Genomic DNA, 23,552 nt, shown 5'->3' with positions numbered 1-23,552 from the left:
ACCCTGGTGCAACTGCAGCTGCATGCAGCTTCAGAATAAGATGCTATCAGCCTATATTTCATTTATTGTGACTGCTGGACCATGCTGGGCTTGGACTGTTGCTGAGCCACTTATGCATAGTGTTACTACAAATAAGCAAATCAAGAGATGTGTGCCAGTATTATATAAGTATGTTCTGTAACACTGTTAGGAGCTGCATCATGCATCATGACTGCCATGGACTGAGTGAAAATACAGAAAAATGTGTTGTAGTTAGGGTTAGAGTGTTTTGGCATATTGAAATATGTGATGGGTGTTCATTGTGAGAAGTTGTTGTTTACGTTCCTGTGTCCTGAAATAACACAGAGAAGGGACTATGCCTGGGCTCAAGCCTACTCAAGGTCATTTCGCAGGGAAAGACATCAGGAAGGGTTGTGGTGGTATGGGAATGTGAGATGAACAAGGTTGTTTTGCTTTTGTAACAAATGAGAAAATACCCCCCCCCCATTTGAAAGTGTGCATTTCTTAATTCAGCTTCACTAACCCTTGCTGTTTAGTTCTGACAACAAACATCTCTGGTGTAGACCTATAGTTACTGAATAAAGGTTTTCTGCTTTAGCACTGAAGCCTGGAATTTCTGAACTAAGGGAGTCACCAGACTTAGCAGCAGAGCAGCTGTAGATCACACTTTGTAAGCTGCAAATCGTAGGCCAGGATTCTCTTGGCGGCATACACTTGTCTTATCTGTGGTTACATGAGTCTGTCTGGACACCAAGGTGGAGATATTCAACATCTCCTTGCACAATGCCTCCCCCTTCCCCCAATGAAGATTATGCTGGTATTCTTAACTAATTATCATTGCCTGTACTTTCTGCATTTTATTTAACTCTGATCTTCATCATTCACAATTTCACCTCCTCCTCCCTATCCCACTGGCTGCGTATGGCTGTAATTTAGGATAACAATTCATGTGTTTGATAGACTAGTACACAAAAGCTTATATCACAATAAATCTGTTACATCTACAACAAGCCCATTGTACTTCCCCTTCCTTTTTTCTTATATTTTGTAATCATACTTTAAAAATCCAATACAATTTTTAAATGATAAATATGTTATATTTTATATTAACATATAAATATATGTTAAATCTGCTAGTCTGTACAATGAATACAGTACTTGTTTTTATTGAAATACACTATCCGGGGGGGGGGGGGTTAAAAAGGAAATAAACTATCTAATTTGGTTAGGGATTTATTTCAGTAGCCATTGTTGTATCTCATGGCAATGAAAGTCCTGAATTTTGTGATGTTGTTTCATGCACATGCCTAATGAATAATGTATTGTTAGATCAGACTCAAATGTTGCACAAAGTGATGTGCAACTTATGGTAAACAGCTGAAGTGCAGATCTATTTTCAGTATTTGAGTACAGAAATCTATTCAATACCTTTGATAATTTCTTGTGCTTTTTAGAAACCCTCTGATTCTTTGGCTTGACAGAGAGTTTGTGCTTTGCTGCGCTGTTGTCCAGACGAGCAATGGCCAGGGGGATTGCATCAAGATTGACTGTTTCAATTGTGCCGGAGGGTGAATGATGTCGTTTTGGCCGAGACGATGACTTCACTGGAGTAACCTGTACATATTACACACAGAAGCCAACTTGATTTAAACAGCAGTATTCACAAAGTTAAAACAAAGGACATTTTAAAATTCAACAGCATTTGCAGAAATGAATTCAATGAAAGTTCAGATGTTGTCTTCTGTAACTATTACAGCTGCCTACTGGCACAGCATTTCTTCATTTCTCTTTCATTGAAGCTGCTACTGAGAGCGTAAGGCCCTCAAGCAAACTGGCAAATCCAGATTTTTGTAGACTCCGATTGCTCACCATCTAATTTACTCCTGCCACTGCAATTTACAGGGCTACAGCTGTATATTGGTACAATGATCAAAACAGAAGAACAGTGTTAGCCATACTTTGCTTTATTCTTTACTAATTCCATATTGACATTAACAGCAAATTAGGTAGCTCACGTGTTCCCAGAGCATTCAAAATCATAAACAGTATGCACCACCAAGAAAAAAGCAGCAATAGCTAATGATATGAAAAACAATCAGTTTCATGTGTTTTTTTTTAATTCAACCCGCATTCCCATCCTGTACTTTCATAATGGTTTTGAGACTGTTTTTTTCCTCTTTCTCACATGGAAATTTGTTAGCATTTTCTTAAAAACAGCTCTTTCCTTTTTTAAAAAAATGTAAGCATGTTTTCATGTAACCAACATACTTCAAATCTCACAAGCAAGCAAATTTATTAAACACAGATTGGCATCTTGTTGGTTAGACCCAACTAGAATAGACAATTCAGTCAAGCATTGTATGCTTAGTCAACACATAGAAAAATCTAATGTATTCGATTGGCCTGCTCTATTCAGAACAAAAAGGATTACTCCAAGGTGTGCTTTGTCCCACAAGGATTCTCAGGAGATGCAAAATGGGACATTTCATATCTTAAAATCACCCAAATTATTTTTCATCTCTAGCTATAGAGGAACAAAAGATTGCAAGATTACAAGATCCTGGTGTTGCAGTGGTTAAATACCTGTACTGCAGCCACTCACTCATAACCATAATGTTGCGAGTTCAGTACCAGCGGAAAGGCTCAAGCTTGACTCAGGCTTACATCCTTTCGAGGTCGCTAAAATGAGTACCCAGATTGTTGGGCGCAGTTAGGTTACACTTTGTAAACTGCTTAGGGAGTAATTAAGTCCACTGATAAGCTGTATAGAAATGTACTTGCTATTGCTATTTTGCTGCAGGCATTATAGGCCAAATCCTTAGAATCTTTCTTTAAAAGGGAAAATACCTTGGATGAACTAGAACCCAGAAATGTTACTTTATGGAACTGTAACTCTAAGAATTTCCCAGTCAATAAGGCCACTATCTATTAACCATTTGCCTGCTTCAATACAGTTCCTTTTATCTTTAATAAACTATTATGTATTTTCCTTCTCATTAAAAATAGCAGATAGGAGACATCTGAAATTTAAATATTTAGAAAGGGACACTAGTTAATTACCTTACCAAGGTTAAGCTCATATTAACTTGTAGTTTCATGCAAAATTAGATTAATTGCCTTTTAGTCTAATATTTATTTGCCCTTGTTTAATCATCTCCTTAATTGCCTTGCAGAAACCAGTCAAAAATGTCACCAAGATAATAGCAACAGCAGCAGAGAACAAAGAATAGGTAGTTTCTTTTTGGAGTGTAGCATTTTTCATACTTTCAATATTCTAGATTTTATAAGATGTGTTTACATGAGCTTCTGCAGTTATATTTAACTGGAGTCCTAAAACCAAACTTAAGCTTAAATCAGTTCCCAACCACACCCTACTATTTCTTGGTTCTCACCCCTCCCTTAGATTTAGACCTTGGCTGCTGCCACAATGCACAATTAATGCAGTTTGACGCAGCTTTAACTGACATTACTCAATGCTATGAATCCTAGAAACTGTAGTTTGTTGTGACACTAAATCTCTCTGACAGAGGGGGCTAAACAGTTCACAAAACTACAGATACCAGAATTCCATAGCAATGAGCCATGGCAGTAAAATCAGTGTCAAACTGCATAATGCTACGATGGAGATACAGATCCAGCAAACATTTAAGAAGTGGATGAGATAATTTTATTAGGTGGAGATTGGCCCATCACAGTGGCATGGTGATGGAAAAAGCTTTTACCAAGTAGAATTGTTTTATTGTACTGTCTACTCTCTCCTCTTCTTTTAGCCATTTAGCTTGTGGGCTCCCTGTTTCTCTGCTTCCTAGGACTTCATTTTAGCCAGCAACTTCAATGCTCCTCCATCCAGTTCCATAACACTATGCTTACTTCACGAGTTAACTTGAAATTATTTACAAAGACTGTGTAACCTAATGATCTTAACCTCAAAATGAATTACGCTAATTCAGGCCAATCTGGATTGAGTCCAAACTGGATCTGAATCAAGTCCAAATCAGTCTGAATCACTTTGGGCAGGTTTGACAATCCAGGACAGTTATAGACTGAATACATGAAAAGGCTCTTTGAAATGAAATGCAGTTAGCCATACACGACCATTACCTTCTCTTCTCCTCCATGCCTTGTTCTGTGCACACTTTCAGGAAGTAATGAATCTGGCATACTACCTACCTAGAAAAACAAAAAGATTACATTTATCATAAATGACAACTACTGGTATCTAACGATGACTATGACAGCTGGTGGAATAAATTCAAAAGAGGTACTGAGGACAGGGCTGGTCCAAGACTTTTGGACACCTGAGACAAAGAACAAGATGGCGATCTCTCCTGCTCCATATAGTTAGGTTTACAGGGGATGTCCCAGCATCTTCTACTGTCTCCCATCCAAGTACTAACCAGGGCTGGCCATACCTATCTTCCAAGACAGAATCTAGTGCCTTTAGGATATTTATAGTGAAACAAAAATCACATTCTAAAATTCTGAATATATGGATGTGTATTTTCTTATAAGACTTCATCAAAAGAATAATCAAAATACAATTTAAGAAAGCAAAAATCTTTCACATAAAAAAGAAACAAAGAGAGAATGGAAGGGGAAGCACAAACTGAGAAAGCAAAACACTAAGGACATCTGGCAATATCCTGCTTTGTACTAAGCACTTAGAAAAATAAGTGGATTCTAAAAAGTCTGTCCCACCAACTGAAAGATAATTTATCCCTTCAAGTCCATCTGAAGAAATGCACACAGAGTATGCTATGAGTTTGGAGAAAAACTTTTCATAGAGCTTTCTGAAAATTTCTGAATTCACATCTCTATTATAAGCCAGCTGCCCCATGAAACAGGCCTTCTCTGCTTGTAATTCATTTTGTTTCCCTGAAAGCCTACAAAGGAAACAGTTTATCTCAAGGTTCAAAGTTCAAGATTGCTGACTCAAGCTGTTTTATAAATTAATCTTGTTGTCACAGATCTACTTTTTAACACCCTCATTGCTGAAATTTGGCCAAATCGAGTTTTCTTCATTTCTTCATTTCACCTCCCAAATCAATTCCTTTTTAAAACATTTGCATTTGGCTCTTTGCAAGAAAACATCTTCTCTTTGTCTATTTATCAATTCCCAGGCAGTAGAAATTTCAAAAAACCAAAATAATATGTCATCTGGTCATGCAAATCATTAAATTTCCGCTATCAAACTACCATTCACATTCATTATGGGGAAGCATGAACTCCCACCCCTGTAGGCTTTATGACACATTCTCAAATTCCCCAGCCAAGCTTCCTCTGTCTTTTGGAAAAGTTCACCCTTATCTGAAATGCTTGGAACCAGAAGTGTTTTGGATTTCAGATTTTTTTTGTCTGTCTGTTCGATTTTGAAATATCTGTATTGGCATATATGTATTTAATGAGGTATCTTGGAGATGGGATCCAAGTCTAAACACAGAATTCATTTTGTTTCATATACACCTTATACAGATAACCTGAAGGTAATTTTATACAATATACACAGTGTGAAGGTAATTTTATACAACAGATGTAATACTTTTGCGCATGAAACAAAGTTTGTGTGCATTGAACCATCAGAAAACAAAGCTGATACTATCTCAGTCACCCATGAAAAAAGTTTTGGTTTTTGGAATATTTTGGATTTCAAAATTGTGGATAAGGGAGACCACAGCAGTAGATTTGGGATATTTTTAGCAAGGAGGAAATCCACTAGTAGTTACTAATTTATAATCACTGTATTTTTATAGTTAAGGAGATGGAAAGTGCTTGTGGGACTTAAATTTTAAAAATGATCATTATTATTATATTGGGACAATAAGAACCATGACTCCAGGAGTGGCAACATTTGTTCCCCAGCATATATAAATTACATTAGGCAGAGTTATTAAGGCCTATAAAATCTGTGTGTCCATTAAAAAAAAACTTCAGTGAACTGTGCTATGTTCCTGTGGAAACCATAGCTGTATCTCAGTTATTCCAGCAACAATAGGAATATGTCCAGATTAAATGCTTACTTTATTATGGCTTTCTGGAAGGACCACATCCTGCTGTGTCTCTGTTTCCATTGGGCTACTCAATAGCACATCTGCTTCCAAGCTAGTACTGGCTTCCCCAATTGCCTTCACAGAAACTGTCATTTGTGGGGGTTGGCCAAATTTAATATTCTTGGCCAACTGTTGCTGAAAAATAAAACAAATGGCATATTAGTTGGAGAAGGGGACAAGCATGGTTTAAATCTACCTCTCAGATTGTTCCAATCCAGCAGTAATGGTACAGCCATGAATATTCTAGTATTCAGCATTAACAGTCATGGTGAATGTAAAAACATTTGGCTTAATTTATAACAGACACATTTCAAATCTTGCTTTAGCTCAGCTGGTTCAATGCTGAAATTACTTCTTAGTTCACACTGGCTGGGCCCATTCTTTGTTCTTAACAACAGATTCTTTCTTTTAAAGGAACAGTCTACCCTCCCAGTGTCTCCTGTTATTCAAAGTCATTGTTTTCAGAAGCCTACAGAAAAAGCTCTCACTTCCCAGCTCCAAAAATGACTAAGTTTTCATGGGTAAATGATGCTGAAGAAATCCAGTTTAAGCAATCCAGCTCCCAACATTGGAAAAATCAGGCCCTAATCCCACCAAAAAATAACAAAATGTATTCTCAGGCCATTGTATAAGCCAGGGGTGAGCAAAATGTGGTCCTCCAAATGTTCTTGGACTGCAGTTACCATCAGCCCTAGCTACTACAGCCAACAGTATAGTATAGTATAGTATAGTACAGTATAGTATAGTACAGTATAGTGAAGGATGCTTGGAGTTGTAGTCCAGCCACATCTAGAGAACCACAATTTGTCTCACCTGTGCTCTGTTCCAAAAAATGGCATACAAACACACCATAAGGTAATGTCTAGGAACCAGTTTGGGAGTATCAGAATGCATCAAAAACAGATCATCAGCAAAAGTTGTCCTCAAACTCCACCTAAAGTGAAAATCAGAGTAAATTTGCTGGTTTGTCCTCAAGTGGAAACACCTTAGGAGAAATACAAATCCCCAAATCCACAAGGAATTTTCTTTAAGTGAGACTCGGGACACAACTCTTGTGAAACACCTAAGGAACATAGAATAACTTAGTGCTGTTTGTCAGCAAAGTTTAACACATGACTAGACAATTATTCAATTTTGCCTAAAGTAAAATTCTAAGTAAAAATGCTGGCTTCTCCATAAGAGAAACATCTTAAAATTTTTGAAGGAAGATAAAGAGTTTAAGTAAAATTAGCTTCTTAAGACTAGCAGGAGGGGCTGTATAATAAACAAACCAATAGGACAGAACCCATGAATGTTGCTCCTCGGAAGCTGCCATTCATTTCAGCAGAACATGTGCAGGAACATAAAGTGTATCTGCACTTAACAGTTATAGCAGCATGATACCACTTTAATTGTCATGGCTCTATCTTGTGGAATCCTTGTAGTTTGGTGAAGATTTCAGTACTAGGCAGTTCTGGTGCACCCCCTTGAACTAGAATTCTCTCACTTCACCAAACAACAAAACCTAGGATTCCATAGGATGGGGTCATGGCAGTTTTAAATGGTGTCAAACTGCTGTGACTGTCTAGTGTAGATAACACCATTTGTGCTACGGATTTGTGCATCCTGGAACTAAAATACCTAATATTGCTTGCTCTTTCTTTATTAATTAATTAATTAATTAATTATCTTTTTGCTTCATAACTTCATATACCTTTTGGAGAGGCTACCAGTTGAATACCTGCCATCTTGTCCTCTCATCAGTGCAAGACTCCTTCATACAAAATGATAAGGAGATGTCCTACCACTAATAATAATCATTGCATCATTTAAGATTTTTCTAGTAGAAGTGCAGAAAGACTAAATAGGTATAGATGGGGAACTTTTTAAAAAAATATGTATAACAATAAATAATTCTCATGAATAGTGAGAGTTTGATGAAGAATTACAATTACAGAAAATGTAGGGCTGTAAAATCATTAATGCCTGGGAAACAGCTAATAAGGAACATAATAATTTCTCTAGCAATTATCTTGTTAAACTAATATTCAGTGGTTCTTTAGAACCTGACAGCATGGCCCCATGCAAGTCAACTCACATGTTAGCATCATTAGCTTCAAAATGGAGTTGAAAACCATCCTGTTCAGAAAAGCCTTCCCAGGCATTGCATAATTGTCGCTTACTATTTGATGTTCTTGTGGTGCATGTTTATTGAACCATTTCCTGTATTGCTATGTACTGTATATGTATTATCCTACTTGAGAGTATGTATTTTCCCTGGAAAATGATTAACCATCCATTATGAAGCCTCGCCCTCCCTCCAGTCCATCTGCCTTGGTCCAGGCCTTGGAGGTAGAGAGGAACTGCTGGACCTCTTACCCTTTCCCTCCACCACTCCCTTCTCCTTCTGTGTCTTGTCTTTTTAGATTGTATGTACAGCGCTGTGTAAATTTACAGCGCTTCATAAATAAAGGTTAATAATAATAATAATAATTAAGTTCAATGGAGTTTACTGTCATGTAAGTATTTTGAGGCTAAAATCCCATGCATACTTATATGGGAATAATTCTGAATTAAGTGGGACTTAGACCGGCCATAAAGGCTGGCCTAGGGGTGGAGTTGGGGTGTGATGTCCACACGACACATGCCCTGACTCCGCGCCCAGACCTGCGTGACACCGTGCACCACACCACAAGGCAGGTGGAGTCATGGTGCTCCTCTGCTACTGCGTCTAGATGATGCAGCCCTGAAAAGCTGTGGCGCCAGTGATTATGGTGCCCTTTCCACAGAGCAGAAAGGAGCTGCTTTTGGGGGCTCCTTTTTGCACCACAGAAAGGCAAGATCAGGGTCGCAGCGTGTGGTTCCTAGAGCTCCAATCTGACACTAAAAGATACGGCTGCAAGCTATGGTCTGTACAGCCCTTTACATCCAAGCAAAGGTTTATAGGATTACATTGGGAAATATTTTATTCACAATAAGTAAAACAAGTCATCATACGACAGGACACAACCCGTTTGAAGACCCAGCCAAATTCAAGCGAGATATCAAGTCAAGCGCTTCAAGAATGAACCAACAAATTTAGAGTCTTTTACACTGCAGCCCTGGCTCAATGGTATGGAATTCTGGGATTTGTAGTTTTGTAATATATTTAACTTTCTTTGTCAAAGAGCTCTAGTGCCATAACAAACTACAAATCCAAGGATTCCATAGGATGGAGCCATGACAGTTAAAGCAGTGTCAAACTCCATTAATTCTTCAGTGTGGCAGTAGCCTAAGTAAGGAACATGAAAAGAAGGAATAAAAAGAATAAAGTGGTGAATTAGGAATTCCTTGATATTGTGACTCCCCCTTGCAACCTTTTGGACAGAACCGAGGAATATGTTGATTCAGGCACTGTTCAATTGTGTCTCATATCATCCTTCATAATTGCTTTATATTACTCCTCTGTGCTTGACTTAATTTTTTACTTGCTTTTGGCTACCTAGAGAAGTCTCTCCCGTTCTTGAACAGGTTGAGGAAAGTCATTTTTTTGGACTACAACTCTCAGAACTCCTTGTCAAGAAGACCACTGGCCATGGCTGACAGACTAAGACCTGTAGACTTAGAAAGTAAATTTCAGAAAAAGTTTTCACAGAATAAAAGAAAAATGGTATATGGTTGGTGGAGACCAGCAGATATTGCTTATTGTGATCCCCAATGACACTTGGAAGAATTTACCTATCCCACCATTATGTAAGCTGTATTTAGAGAGATCTTGTAGCAGCTTTGAGACTAACTGAAATAAGCATGAGCAGCATGAGCTTTTGTAGACATTATATAAGCAGTCATTTGTAGCAGTTGCAGAATTATGCCTTCCACTGTCTTTGTATTATGACTTAGCAATGATATTTACTTATGTGAATGCCAGCAAAAAATAATGCCTCTTAGGACTTGCCCTAATGTCATGATGAACAGTTGGACATATGTTTCATATGAGAATTAAACACACTTAAAATATATTGAACAAAGAAATGGAAAATTTGGTATATCCTTCTTGAAATAGCTAAATGACTCATACTCAGGTAGGAGAGAAGATACTGTACTGCTATTTTTTATTTTATAAATTATCGGGAAATTTTCCAAAGGTCTTGTCTGCCTGCCTGTCATTTGATGTGAAAAAAAAATCTACAGGAAATTGACGCTAAAGAAAGAGGGGTGTGTGTGTGCTTTTTTATAAATATAAGATTGTCAGATTCACCGAGGTACTTTCAATACGGAGTTATTTTTTCCAATTATGGGAAAGTTAATGTATATTATGAAAAAAAATGATATGAAATTAAATCCAAAATATGTGCAGTGCTGCTTAGGTCAAGTTTTCATATTGTCTCTTGGCAGACAGAAATAAACCTTCAAAATGTTATTACAAGCAGAAAGTCACACACATTTTTTTAAAAAAAATCTTTTTTCAGATAGTTTATTTTATATGTGAAAAGCACAAAAATATTGCTATCTAGAGAGAGATTTAAACTTTAAATGTTTAGTTAGAATTTTAGCATTTAAGAGTACATAAATGCACATTTAAGCTTTACACAGTTGTCGCAGATTGTACCTGTTGTATGGTATTTGTCCCCACTGTTCAAGAATTATTTCTCTTCTCTGCTAGCAGAAAGACACACTCACACACATCATGTGTCTCTTCTTCCTATAAAAACCTGCTGGGATCTTGCCTTCTTCATCTGAGCTGCTGTAATTTTCCCATGTTCTAACAAAAGGAGTCACTGCACATTCACGATTTAACCTTTTCAAGAGCAGTATCCTGATGTGGACCCCCTTCTTCAAGGTAGCTAAACTGACTTCCTTCTTATTGACTTTAGGCTGCTAGCAAAAAATTACACTGGTCTGTTGAGCTGGACAGTGATCCCATCACCTTTAAGCATCAACACAGGTTGTTCCAAGTGACCTTTCAGGGGCTGAATAGATGTTTTTAGTATTACACTTGAATGGCCTCTTGGAATAGACCCCTTTTTGCCTATCCAATACTGCTATCTTCATGGTTTTGGTGGTTTGCTTCTGCCACATCTGGTGAGAAGTATAGGTCCAAGGCAGGGTGACCAGATGTCATAACTGCAAAGGAGGACAAGGCATGGCAAAATGTAGGGCATTACAGAAAATGTAGTACTTATTGAGTTTAAGAGTGGCGCAGTGGAAAATTGCCTGTACTGCAGCCACTCACTCAAAACCATAAGGTTGCGAGTTCAATACCAGCATAAGGGTTCAAGCTCGACTCAGGCTTCCATGCTTCTGAAGTCGCTAAAATGAGTACCCAGATTGTTGGGGGCAATTAGCTTACACTTTGTAAACCACTTAGGGAGTGCTTAAGTCCACTGATAAGCAGTATAGAAATGTACTTGCTATTGCTGTTGTTATTTAGGCTGCTAGTAAAAAATTACACTGTTCTGTAATACACAAAAAATACACTGTTCAAATAAAAGCTGAAAAAACTAATGTAATGTAAATTCATGCTTCTTAGTCATGCTCAAAATGGAGGACATTTTGAAATTCCTCCTGACAGAAAGTTGAAATCTAAGACATTTCCTGGAAAAGAAGGACACCTGGTCACCCTGGGCCAGGGGCAGATACGTGGTTTAGAAAATGCAGGTAAACAACACGAGACACAACGGATGGAGGTTTTGCCATCTTTAACTTCTAATCTCTTCAAGTCTTCTAGCCTGAAGGACTAGAAATAGAAGAAGACCTTAGGACTCTGTCAGAAGTTGCCCTTTCTCTACACTGAATAGCAAGGAATAGGTAGCAGTGGTGGGGAGGCTTGCCCCTAATTCTGCTTTTCTTTTGTCTGTGCAGTAGGGCAGTGATAAAACTGGTACAGAATTTCTTTTGAAATGGGTTTTGAGTCAATGTGTTGTCTCCACGTGTTTGGAGACCTGTACTTTCAATCCTGCTTATTTCTTCAAACAATATAGATGAAGTCAATAAAGACGATGGATTTTTCTTTGATCCCCCACATCCCTGCAGCCTCCTGTGCCACCCAAAAATTAGATCCAGAGAGAGAGAGAGCACAAGGAATTAGATGGGTCATTCCATCATTCTGTTAGGCAAGGTTGATCCAACAGTATTTCTTACCTAAGCATTATCCTCTGCTGTTTCATACCATGTAGGCCTAAACCAACCCAAGGGGTCAAAATATTGTGAAACTACCCCCATGCCCCCTAGAATGTACAGTACATGGAACATTGTATTTTTAAAAACAGAAGTAGTGTGTGGACATATGATCCTCTCAGCATGGGTCTCCCAGTAAAGAAGTTGTGGTCCCTGGACTTTGGGGAGTTATTCATCTTGGTAAAAAGATAATGGCTGCTTTTCGTTATTGTAGTGCTTTCCCCACCTTCAAGTCTTTTGGAAAGATTGATCTACATATCTAAAGAAAAACAGGCTTTCGATTCCATGTGCACTGTGGTAATTCAGATGCATAAGCTGGCCTGAATACTGAAAAAAAAAAGTCTGTGAATGAAACCATTGTAGAAGGTGGTATGTGTTACTCAAAGCAAGTTGTTCTACATATTCATTCTAACCTGAAGAAAATTATTATCATCTGGAAGTGTGTCAATACCACAGGGCAATGAAGATTATGACTATGACAAAGACAGGGATGTGAAGAATGTTCTTATATGCTTTTATTGAGATGTTCCCTAAAACATTTGCTTCTTTCCCCCTCCCCCCATAACACTTTCAGAGCATCACCTATGTATTCAATGTTCATTCATTCAGTTCAACATATTATTTCATTATTATTCATTCAATTCAACAGATATAGGATGGGGGACACCTGGCTGAATGAAACTACATGTGAAAGGGATCTGGGAGTCCAACTAGACCACAAGTTGAACATGAGTCAACAGTGCGATGCAGCAGCTAAAAAGGCCGATGTAATTTTAGGCTGCATCAATAAAAGTATAGTGTCTAGATCAAGAGAAGTAATAGTGCCACTGTATTCTGCTCTGGTCAGGCCCCACCTGGAATATTGTGTCCAGTTCTGGGCACCACAATTCAGAAAGGACATTGAGAAACTGGAGCGTGTCCAAAGGAGGGCGACTAAAGTGGTGAAAGGTCTGGAAACCTTGCCCTATGAGGAACGACTCAGGGAGCTGGGGATGTTTAGCCTGGAGAAGGTTAAGAGGTGATATGATAGCCCTGTTTAAATATTTGAAAGGATGTCATATTGAAGAGGGAGCAAGCTTGTTTTCTGCTGCTCCAGAGAACAGGACCTGGAACAATGGATGCAAGCTACAGGAAAAGAGATTCCACCTCAACATTAGGAAGAACTTCCTGACAGTAAGGGCTGTTCGACAGTGGAACACACTCCCTCGGAGTGTAGTGGAGTCTCCTTCCTTGGAGGTCTTTAAGCAGAGGCTAGATGGCCATCTGTTGGGGATGCTTTGATTGGATTTCCTACATGACAGGGGGTTGGAATGGATGGCCCTTGCGGTCTCTTCCAATTCTATGATTCTATAATTCTATGATTAGTCTGAGTTTGGAAACTTTTCAGAGGATTTCGAGACTTGTTGTCTAAAAAAGTAAGGTTGCCATATGGACAGGTGGAGCTGGAGCTACAGCTGCTTTATTTAGGGCTGGACTCTGTAGACTTTTCTGGAGTCCCTCAACATTTTAAATATAATTATTAAATGCTATCATTAAGAACTTTCCATCTGTCACTTCTCTTTCAATATCTCTGAAATGCGAAGCAAGTATTAAATGTCAGAGTTCCAAACAAGTCATTAATACTTGCCATTTTGTTCCCGTTATTAGTTCGTGATGACATTTTCCTTTAATAGCTGGAGCACACTCTAAATAAACAATAGACTGTTCATGTTCACTTTGAATAGCAGTGGCATTCATGGTTGGAGCTCTTTTGTAGACTTTTGTGCCCTTTCTCAAAACTACTTTTTGATTTTGATACAAACCATATTAACATATTCATCAAAATGTATACAAAACAATTAAGGCATTAAGATTGTTATCTTCTCTGCTCACAATCCTGTGCTTTGAACCTGTCCCATCTCCACACACTTAAATACTATGTAAATGCCAAATATGCTCATTCAGTACAGTGGGAGTAAGCTGGCGACATCTGATCCCTTATCCCTCAAAACATGGAAGGAGGTGGACTTGCTAATATCCAGTGCATACAATTTGCTGTGAATTTGTGTATCAGCCTGTGAAAAAGACATACGTATAGAATTTAGGATGGTTGTGCTTTTGGTGTGCTCCACTAAACACGTGATTTCCTTACATTCAGTAATGTGCAATTAAGCCTCTTGCTTTCCATCAACAACAACGTAATCTTCTTTGGCGTGTCCAGATATTACACTCTGCTGAGTATCTAGGGAGAATGGCTTATGGACAGTAACTACAAGTTTTTCGCTCACCATACAGATATACATTTATTCCTATTTTATATTTACAGTATATACTATTTTACACTTCTGCTACAATTGTTTTATGGTCTGGTGGGAAGAAAAGCCACTGTAAAGGATGAGCAAGTAAAATAGTTGTCTTGGTAGTAAACTCTAATGCCTTTAAGAGATGCAGATCCAGTAAAATGGAATCAGGTGAGATCCTTCCTGACAGGGAAACAAATATTCCGGATGCTTTTCTACATATCCAGAAAAGAGAGTGGCGGCAGGATGGGTACTGCAAATTCTGAGGATGAAATTGCAAAGTATGACTGACATGGGCCACTACCAAAATGATGCTCCTTTTACTCCATCTCCCCATAACATGGAGGATCACATAATATATTACATCAGTGATTCTCAAACTTTTTATCCTTATGACCACCTTTATATCTACATGTGGATGTCACGCCCCTCCTCAATGTAGTATATGATTTTTTTAAAAAAATTGGTTAGTGTGCATATTTTCATACACATATTTATATATTTCATATGTTAACATTTTATAAGAAAGTAGCCATCCTCTTCCTCCTCTAGATAGAGGCTCCAAGCATCCTCTTTGCCTTTCTCTTCCCTTCCAGGACAGAATAGGTTTGGGAAGAGGGAAAAGAGGGGAGATCAGGGCCTTCAAGTCTTGCACCCCCCTTAAGCAACTCTTATGCCCCCCATCGGGTACCCACCCCACAGTTTGAGAACCACTGTATTATATCATAACATTCTAGATTTTCTCATCATGCCCCCAGCAGCAAGGCATCAACATAGAGAAGAAGCAGGGAAACATGATCTCAAGAAAGAGGGTATGTGAATCTGCATAATGTAGAAAGGGAAGGCCCAGGTACCCATTTTGGCAGTAGCACTATAACCTGTACTTTCACCTTGAGTCACCTTTTTTTGAAAACCTTACTTGCAAACATGACATGCCTTCAAGAAACCTGCTGATTTATGCCAACTCCATGAATTTCATGGGGTTTTCTTAGGCAAGGAATATTCAGAAATGGTTTGCCATTGCCTTCCTTTTAATACAGCATATAACATTTAGTATTCCCTGGTACTTTCCTTTTCAAGTACTAATCAGGCCTGGCTCTGCTTAGCTTCCAAGATCAGATATGATCTATTGAAGTTTTTCACTTTAATCCTCTGATTACTATATCTGTCCATGCCTTAATGGAATATTTATTTTTGGATGGTGACTGTTGTATTACTGTGGGTTATTGATTTCTTTTGTACATTTATTATATTTTTTTCTAATTTCTATTTTGTCATTTTATATTCTTTAACTATTTATCTATATACTATTCTGACATCCTTTGGCTGCATTCTCCCATCTTTTTTAGGTCCTCCACCACAAAGCAGCAGTACATTCATAAAATAAACATTAATCGATAAATAGATAGAATAAGCTCCATTCCTGATTCATGGACTTTTCATACTTCCTAGAAAGAGGATGTATTTTTAAAGCTATTTGGAAGTTCTGGGTTTTCCTTCTTAATTTAGCCTCATTTAGCTGTTAACTGTTCAAACCTGATCTAATAAAGATTTAACTTCACTGTCGTCTCTTGTGAATAAAGTAGACGTACACTTTGATTACTGCTGGCTCTAATTTTGAAAGCAAGAAACCACTGCCATTTAGGGAGCATGCAGACAGCAGTGGAAATAAATGTTTCTGTCAACAGGGAAGAAGTTAAAGAGTATGTTGAGGAAGATGATATTTTATTTATAAAGCAAGCTACCATGACTATGGAATAATCATCTTCCACATGATTGACAGTTATGGTTGGTTTATACCTCCACTAAAAGGCACGTTAGCTTTTCTCACATCATTGTAAGGTAATAGTAACAAAAGGGACCTGTAGCAAAATGTGACAGTAAATTTCCAGGTGTTTTGAAGAGCCAGGCTTGCTTCCTATCCACCGTTTCTATAGGAAGCTCTCTAACCCACATCCCCACTTTGTGTGCCTGTGTAAAAGTATGTACACTGGTCAAAAGTATATTGCTGAGATCTTGTTTCCCCCTCTTCATATTTGTTGCTCATTCTCCAGTTCCCTTTTTCTCTCTCCTAGAAACCTCACTCTCTATGGGTTAAATAAGAGTTGGTATGAGATATATCAATTTCTTCTTTATTCACTGCTATTCTCTTCTCTATCCTTCTTTTCCCCTTCCTTCACACTCACCCTCCATTCCCACTTCTGTACAATCTCTTTATCCTCATACTATGTGCATCCTTGGTGGAATATCAGTGAACATCAGGCCGCAGTGCTAGATTATTATCCTTCCTAACCCCATATTGAAAGAGCATTCTTCTTCTCCCACCACTGGTACCAGAAACTTAAATTCCACTTCTTTTACAGAGGCACTGCAACAAGTCTCAAATAAATGTTTTTTTTAAAGGTGGGCTCAAAATTAGCAAGCAAGTTGTTATTAAGGGCTTGTCTACATGGGTGATTTATCCCAAATCCCCCCTAGGCTCACTGCATCCTGTTTACAAGATGCAGGGCTAAAATCCTGAACCAGGCCAGACAGTTTTCCCAATGCCCACACCTGATTCAGGACTTCCTTCTCCTAACCAGCATTTAAATAACTCACCTTTTACTGTGGGTTTTGGGATCGCCACAGCAACAGAGGTGGCTGCTTTCACTCACAATCCCCACAAGTGGCCTGGCACTGAGCTGCAGGCATAAGTTGCTTTGAGGTCAAAACCAAGTGCCCAGCATCAATACCATGATCTCAGCAGTGACACCGGAGGACGAGTGTGGGATTTGCTGTGAGAGCTGAAAACCCACAGCAAAAAAGAATAGGTAAGGAGGAATTTGCGGCCAGATTACTGTATTATTATTATGTGCCTAAATATCCTAAAGGTACACGAGATCCCATCTGATCTTGGAAGCTAAGTAGGCTCAGCCCTGGTTAGTATTTGAATGGGAGATGGCCAACAAATATCAGGCTATATTTCAGAGGAAGGAACTGAAAAAACCACTTCTGAGTATTCCTTGCCTAAGACCCTATGAAATTCATGAGGTTGCCATAAGTCGACTGCAACCTGAAGGCACACATACACACACAGAGCATTATTATGATGATTACTATGCTGGGGTAGTGAAGGAGAATTTGACAACCTTGATTGTAAAAAAGAAGAAAAAGAGAAGAAGAAAAAATGTGCCCAGTGATGGCACTGATTAATGGAAGCAATTCATTAAAAGAAGAGTGTGGGAAAAATTTTCCTTGGACTGTACCTGTAGTGTTAAAAGTGGTGCTTGTAAAGATGTTTAAAAAGTTGTGAAATTTGGGTTTGTTTTGTTTTACCCAGATCAAAGTAGAACTTAATTTTTAACCAGAAAAATACTTTCTTATTTGATGTTTTATGCATCATGTTTAATGATATCACCAGAGTTGCCCTTATGACTTCACCAAAACCAATTCAAATGACCTTGCCAGAGGCTATCACCAGGTCTCAGGTTTTAGCTTGAAATCTTAGGACCAAGGATGCATCTAACCTGGCAACCCTTCTGACAGTTAAGTGATTTTCTCCCATGGAGATATATTAAAATACATACACAAACATGTAACCTAAAATGGTACAGTTATAAAAAATGAAACAAAACACCACCATTTCATTACGCACATTGTATAATTTAGACCTGTTTTCAGACAGGAGAACAAATAGTGCAAGGCCATTCACAAATTTCTTGCCTGTGTAGTTTCTCACCCTCCAAGCTGAATGACACTTAATACTCATCAAAAAACTTTGATGAACCTTTGCAGTTCTAGGATGAGCTTCTAATTCATCCTTTCTTATTAACAGAGATGGAATGCACGTTTCAAGTCTGTTCCAGGTTTGTTTGAGGGTTCTGACCTTTTGATTTTGCCTTTAATTGATTGTTAATTATTCAAACCTGATTTAATGAAGATTCAAATTGACATGGCTTGTGTGATACATTCATCTTGGAAGGTCTAAACTTTTGCATGTTTCATATATTACGAACGTTGTAGTCTCATGATAGCATTTGAAAATGTTGATGGTTTATTTAAATTCATTGCCATGTTCTCCATGGTATGATAGGGTGATAGGAAATTGTTTGCAGGGTCTGAAGATATAGATGGAAAGTACATGCTCTTAGACAGAATCCATTTCAATGTGCAGAACCCAGTATTGCAACAGGTCCAGCAAAAGCAATTAAGGAAGAGAGTAAAGAAAAACAATATAATTGTAACTGGTTTATAATTCTTACCTGAAGAGTTTTGACTTTGCCTAGGATGTTGTCTTGGGACATTGCTTGAATGGACTCTTCAGTCTCTTCTCGCCCATCAGGTATAAAAATACTGTCATGGGAAAAGGCCCGTGTGCCCATACTATAGTTGGAAGACCTAGAAGGCAATTTGTATAGAGAGGATTTCATTTAACAAGTACTTCTGATCACAAATGACGCTGACTACGATGATAGCTTCATACTGTCCAACTGTCTGGGTTTGGCAGGAACAGTCCCTATTAATCCTCTGTCATCCCACTTTTTCAGCTGCTTTTAATATATCCCAGTTTCTCCTTCTCCCACTTTCTCTCTTGTCTTCAGCTTACTTTAATTGTTGCAAACTGAGTTCAAAGGGAGAGGGAGGAGAGGTGGCATTATTTTGCCTTTCCCAGTAGAATCAGTTTTAAATTACATGTTCTTCCTCATTAATAACTTTTACGTGCTTGAACATACTGTGATGTTGCTTAGCTATACTTAGGCCTGTTACAGACTGCCAAAATAAAGCTGCTTCGGGTCTCTTTGGAGGTATGCTGTTTAAATGATGCATGCATCCTACGAGTCCGGAGGTCGCGCCAAAGCCACACTCCATTCCTAAGCACCGGAGTGCAGCTTTGGTGCAGCTTCCAGATTCTTAGGATGCATGCCTCATTTAAACAGCATACTGTACCTCCAAAGAGACCCGAAGCAGCTTTATTTTGGCAGTCTGTAACAGGCCCCAATTTTCATCTGTGAAATGGAGAGTGTGTGCTTTCCCTCTTAAGTGCATCGCTTTTCCTCATATACACACACATGTATTTATTTTTACTGTATTTCTAAAAGTATGATTGCACATAAAAGTGTAAGAAAGAGAAAATAAATCACTAGAAAAATAAGGAAGGAATAAATACATTGGATATGAACAAGAGCTAGACAAATACATTGCTATCAGCTGACCATTGATATATGCTGTATGTATTTATTTGAATATAGATCCTACTTTGTTCTGAAGGGTCAAGGTGGGTAGTAAAACATTCAGATTATATTCTCTTTACAGCTTTTCTTTCACTACTTGAACTTTTACCATTTGTGAATATGGAAAAGGTCAACAGGCAAGAAAGAGATCTCATAAACAATTCATAGATTTATGCATAAAGCATTAACAGATATAAATATTTACTCAGTTTAAGACAGATTTTTCTCACGTTTGAACACAGGTTTCCTCAATTCTCAGGAATACTGTACTGAATTTCTGCTCATAATGAACTATTATTATTTTGTAAGGGAGGGATAAAGTGTTTTTAATTGTTATATTTTATATTTTACTGTTGTCAACCGCCCGGATTGGTTTGCCATAGGGCGGTATATAAATAAATATTATTATTATTATTGTTGTTGTTGTTGTTGTTGTTGTTGTTGTAGGATCCCGTCCTTGTCCCATTCCTGTCCCATCCTTGCCACGCAATCGCGAGAAGGACTTTCAGATGACATCACACAGATCCTATCATTAACCCATCCGGAAAGTGAGATTGACCGCGATCATGCAAAAGACTTTCAGATGACATTGCACAGATCCTGTCATTAACCCGCCATTAAAGCGACATTAGCCAGCATATTGCATTAAAGGAAGCTTGTGGTTATTGCAATGCTGCTTTAATGACAGGTTAATGGCAGGATTGGTGTCAAAGATGGGATAACCACCATGTGATAAATCTCCAATGTGTGGTACACAGCCCAGCTTGCACCCCATCTTGTGCCCTCAGGTTTGGTAGAGATCACCTTCTCCTTTGTAGTGATGGAATAAAATTAAACAGTTTGCTTCTGTACATGGAACAGAAACTGGTGAAGTGTCATTGTTGGCCTTTGCCTTAGGAACCAAAACATCTCTGATTGGCTCCAGTTGCTTAGTAATTCCAATGCCAGGCTTTGAGCTGTTTCTATGATCAAGTACCTCTAAACTAGGAGTGATCAAAGTGAAACCCATAGGCTTCAATGGGGACACAGGTCCATACCATTTCCCCCCAGTTGCCCCATGAGCAAAAATGGCCAGGACACGTGCATGGTGACTACACCTCATTTCTGCACCTCTGGTCTGTATTAGGCCTGAGGAGCCCTTTTCTTCAAAACTTATGGGTCTTTCATTCTACACAGTTATAGCCCTATGATTCCACTTTAACTGTCCTATGGAATTCTGGGATATGGGGTTTGATGAGGCACTAGAGTTCTCTGTCTGAGAATTCTAAATATCCCTCCCTAAACTGCAAATTCCAGGATTCAATAGTATGGGACCATGGCATTTAAAATTGAATAATTGTGTAGTGTGAAAGGGTCCCTGAAGTGACCGATTGGAGCCAGTTTTGGTTTAGGAAAAAAAAAAAGACAACTGGGACTGAGACAAGGTCAGCCAAATATTGTACCCCACAAAGGTATGAATGGCCATTTTCAGACACAAAAAATTTTTTTTAAAAAAATCCCTCACCATAGTGAAGGGGTCCAGGAGTCAGAGGGGATGCAGCCCTCTGAATTTCAAACAGCACATGTGGCCCACAGACCACTACAAATTTCCCAACACAGTTGACCCAGGTGTTGCGGAAACCCACAATTTCTGTGTTGGCAATGGAATTCTTCAAGCATCTGTTGTTGCTGAAATTACAGCAGATGACACAAAGAATCCAGATTCTGAGGCCAGGCACTACTCTTACTGTTTTCAAAGTCAATTATGTAAAGGAAGGGTTCATCAGCACTATGATGCTGAATAGAATGCCCCTAAGGGATGGCCTACAGCTGCCCCTTTCAGCACCAAATTGGGGATGTGGCAACTATATGCCATGCCCCTGATCTGGCATTTCCACAGCACAAAAAGAAGCCGCAAAAAGCAGCTCCTTTTTGCACTGTGGAAAGGACACCTTCTGGCACTCCTTTTGGCGCTGCATCATCTGGACGCAGCACCAAAGGAGTACCATGATGCTGCCTGCTGTGTGATTGGGTGCATGGCTTGATGGCAGTGTCAGGGCAGTGTGAGGGCATGCATTGTGTGGACGCCATACCCTCACTCTGCCCTGAGGTTGGCGTTTATTGTGGTCTATCGAGGCTCTATGTCATCCAACATTAGAAGTAGCATATTAATCTACACAAATAGTAATAATGAAAAATCAAGTACAATCAAGTTTTTATTCGAATGTTCACTTTCCTTAAAATATAATTAGGGTGCAAAACAGATGAGCAGTCATGCATAGCTAACATGCATGTAGATTTCTTTATCTAATTCATAGTTAGATAAGAGAAATATATTTGCTTCTTGATGTGATATAAAGAAAGTCTTAAAGCCTTGGGTATAAATGATAGTGGTGGTGATGATGATATCTTTGTAAAGTTTGTAAACCATTAATAAGAGCCTTGGGAATAAATTTACATCTACTATATCATTTATCTTCAAGCATAAGTCAAAACATAAGATATAATATTTTATATATATAAAAAAAAACAACTAGCTAGTTTCACCAGGCACAGACAACTAAAGAATTAAGTGCTCTTAAAACCTTTGATTTCAAAATGGGCTTAAGGACACAACTGCATTGAAGTTGGCTAATGAACACTGAAATAAATCGTTATATTTTGTAGGCCATTGCCACAATTTTCAAAAGTTCTAAGAACTGGGCACTAACCAAATTTTTCATAAGGCTTTGCAAATATCAGCCTCTTGTTGGAAGTCTCCAAATCCCTGGGCACAATCCAACCAGCATTAAATAATTTAAAGTTTCACTGATTTCAGTAGAAGAGATTTAATCATACCTCTAATTTTTCCACTAAAATCAATGAGTCTTAAAAGTGATTAACTCCAGCTGGATGTGCACACTGGCTTAGAGCCAAAAAGCATGAACAGCAAAAGAAAACATAGATGTGCTATTCTGTGAAATTCTAAGTAACAACTAGCTAAGATGTCCCTGTGGTGCAGTGCTATAATGTATGAGGAGCTGTATTATACGTTACAGTGTCCATTCTCAGCTGGGCACCCTTCAGATTGCTGGGAGTATAACTCCCATTACCCCTAATCAGTATGGTTGGCTGGGAAACTATGGAGATTAGTGCACACAGCTTTCATTCCTGTGCTAGGCGCAGGATGTAAACTCACACAGACAGACCGTATTGCACAGCTCCATCCCCAGGCAGTACTCATCCCGTACCCGACCTTCTCCCAGATCTTTTAAAGATGATGTCTATGGTTGTGACACCTTTGAGATCTTTGGAATCCTCAGTAGTGTTGAAATGGACACCAACTTCAAAGGGTCTTTAGAAGTGACTGCATACTCTGCCACCAATAGGGGCTGCTCCCAACAAAAAACTTTAAGGTGCTGAGCCCTGTTGTGGAGCGTCTGAGAAGAAAAAGAGAGACAAACTGAGCAGCGTTCCACAACGTGTCTCTCTCTCAAGCAGAAAAGGCACTGAGACTGGTTGTCAGTAAGTGCTACTTTGTGATGGCAAGAAACACAGAACTTAAAAAATGAAGTGGAGGCCATAAGTGGTAAGGAGAAAATGTCCAGCTGGGTAGGAACCGCTAAGAAAAACAACTTCTAGTTTTGTTTTTTTTAAATTAAGAACAAGAATAATAAAGGAAAAAATGGATGAAAATAACAATGTAAACGTACACGGAGTATTTCAGCTAGAGAACTACTGAATAGATGTTACTCTTGTGGTGGACGAAAGAGAAAGAGATGGAGCTAGATTGGCAGAATTGGGCATGCTCAGTACATTGGACCCACCAATCTGCTCAGCTTCTGAACTTCCGAATGGAGTCTCTGTGCAGGCACAAAACCCTAATATGTAAGGCACAGAGACCACAAAGAAGAACTGTCTGT

General features: G+C 38.7%; 1 protein-coding gene across 1 annotated transcript in view; it reads right to left on the bottom strand.

Moving 5' to 3' along the window:
* The window catches only part of CRACD (capping protein inhibiting regulator of actin dynamics), a 37,307-nt gene extending 18,473 nt beyond the window's left edge, over positions 1-18,834 (bottom strand). The window contains exons 1-4 of the mRNA XM_042469602.1: positions 18,703-18,834; positions 6,018-6,182; positions 4,102-4,170; positions 1,429-1,614 (exon numbers count right to left, since the gene is read on the bottom strand). Of these exons, the coding sequence (XP_042325536.1) occupies positions 1,429-1,614; positions 4,102-4,170; positions 6,018-6,182; positions 18,703-18,822 (540 nt within the window). The 5' untranslated portion in view covers positions 18,823-18,834. The remainder of the gene's footprint in view (positions 1-1,428; positions 1,615-4,101; positions 4,171-6,017; positions 6,183-18,702) is intronic.
* Positions 18,835-23,552: the final 4,718 nt, after the last annotated feature.

Source organism: Sceloporus undulatus, chromosome 5 (assembly GCF_019175285.1).
Source record: "Sceloporus undulatus isolate JIND9_A2432 ecotype Alabama chromosome 5, SceUnd_v1.1, whole genome shotgun sequence".
Taxonomy (NCBI): Eukaryota; Metazoa; Chordata; class Lepidosauria; order Squamata; family Phrynosomatidae; genus Sceloporus; species Sceloporus undulatus.
The sequence above is the reverse complement of the archived record's forward strand: the minus strand, read 5'-3'. Positions and strand labels throughout refer to the sequence as shown.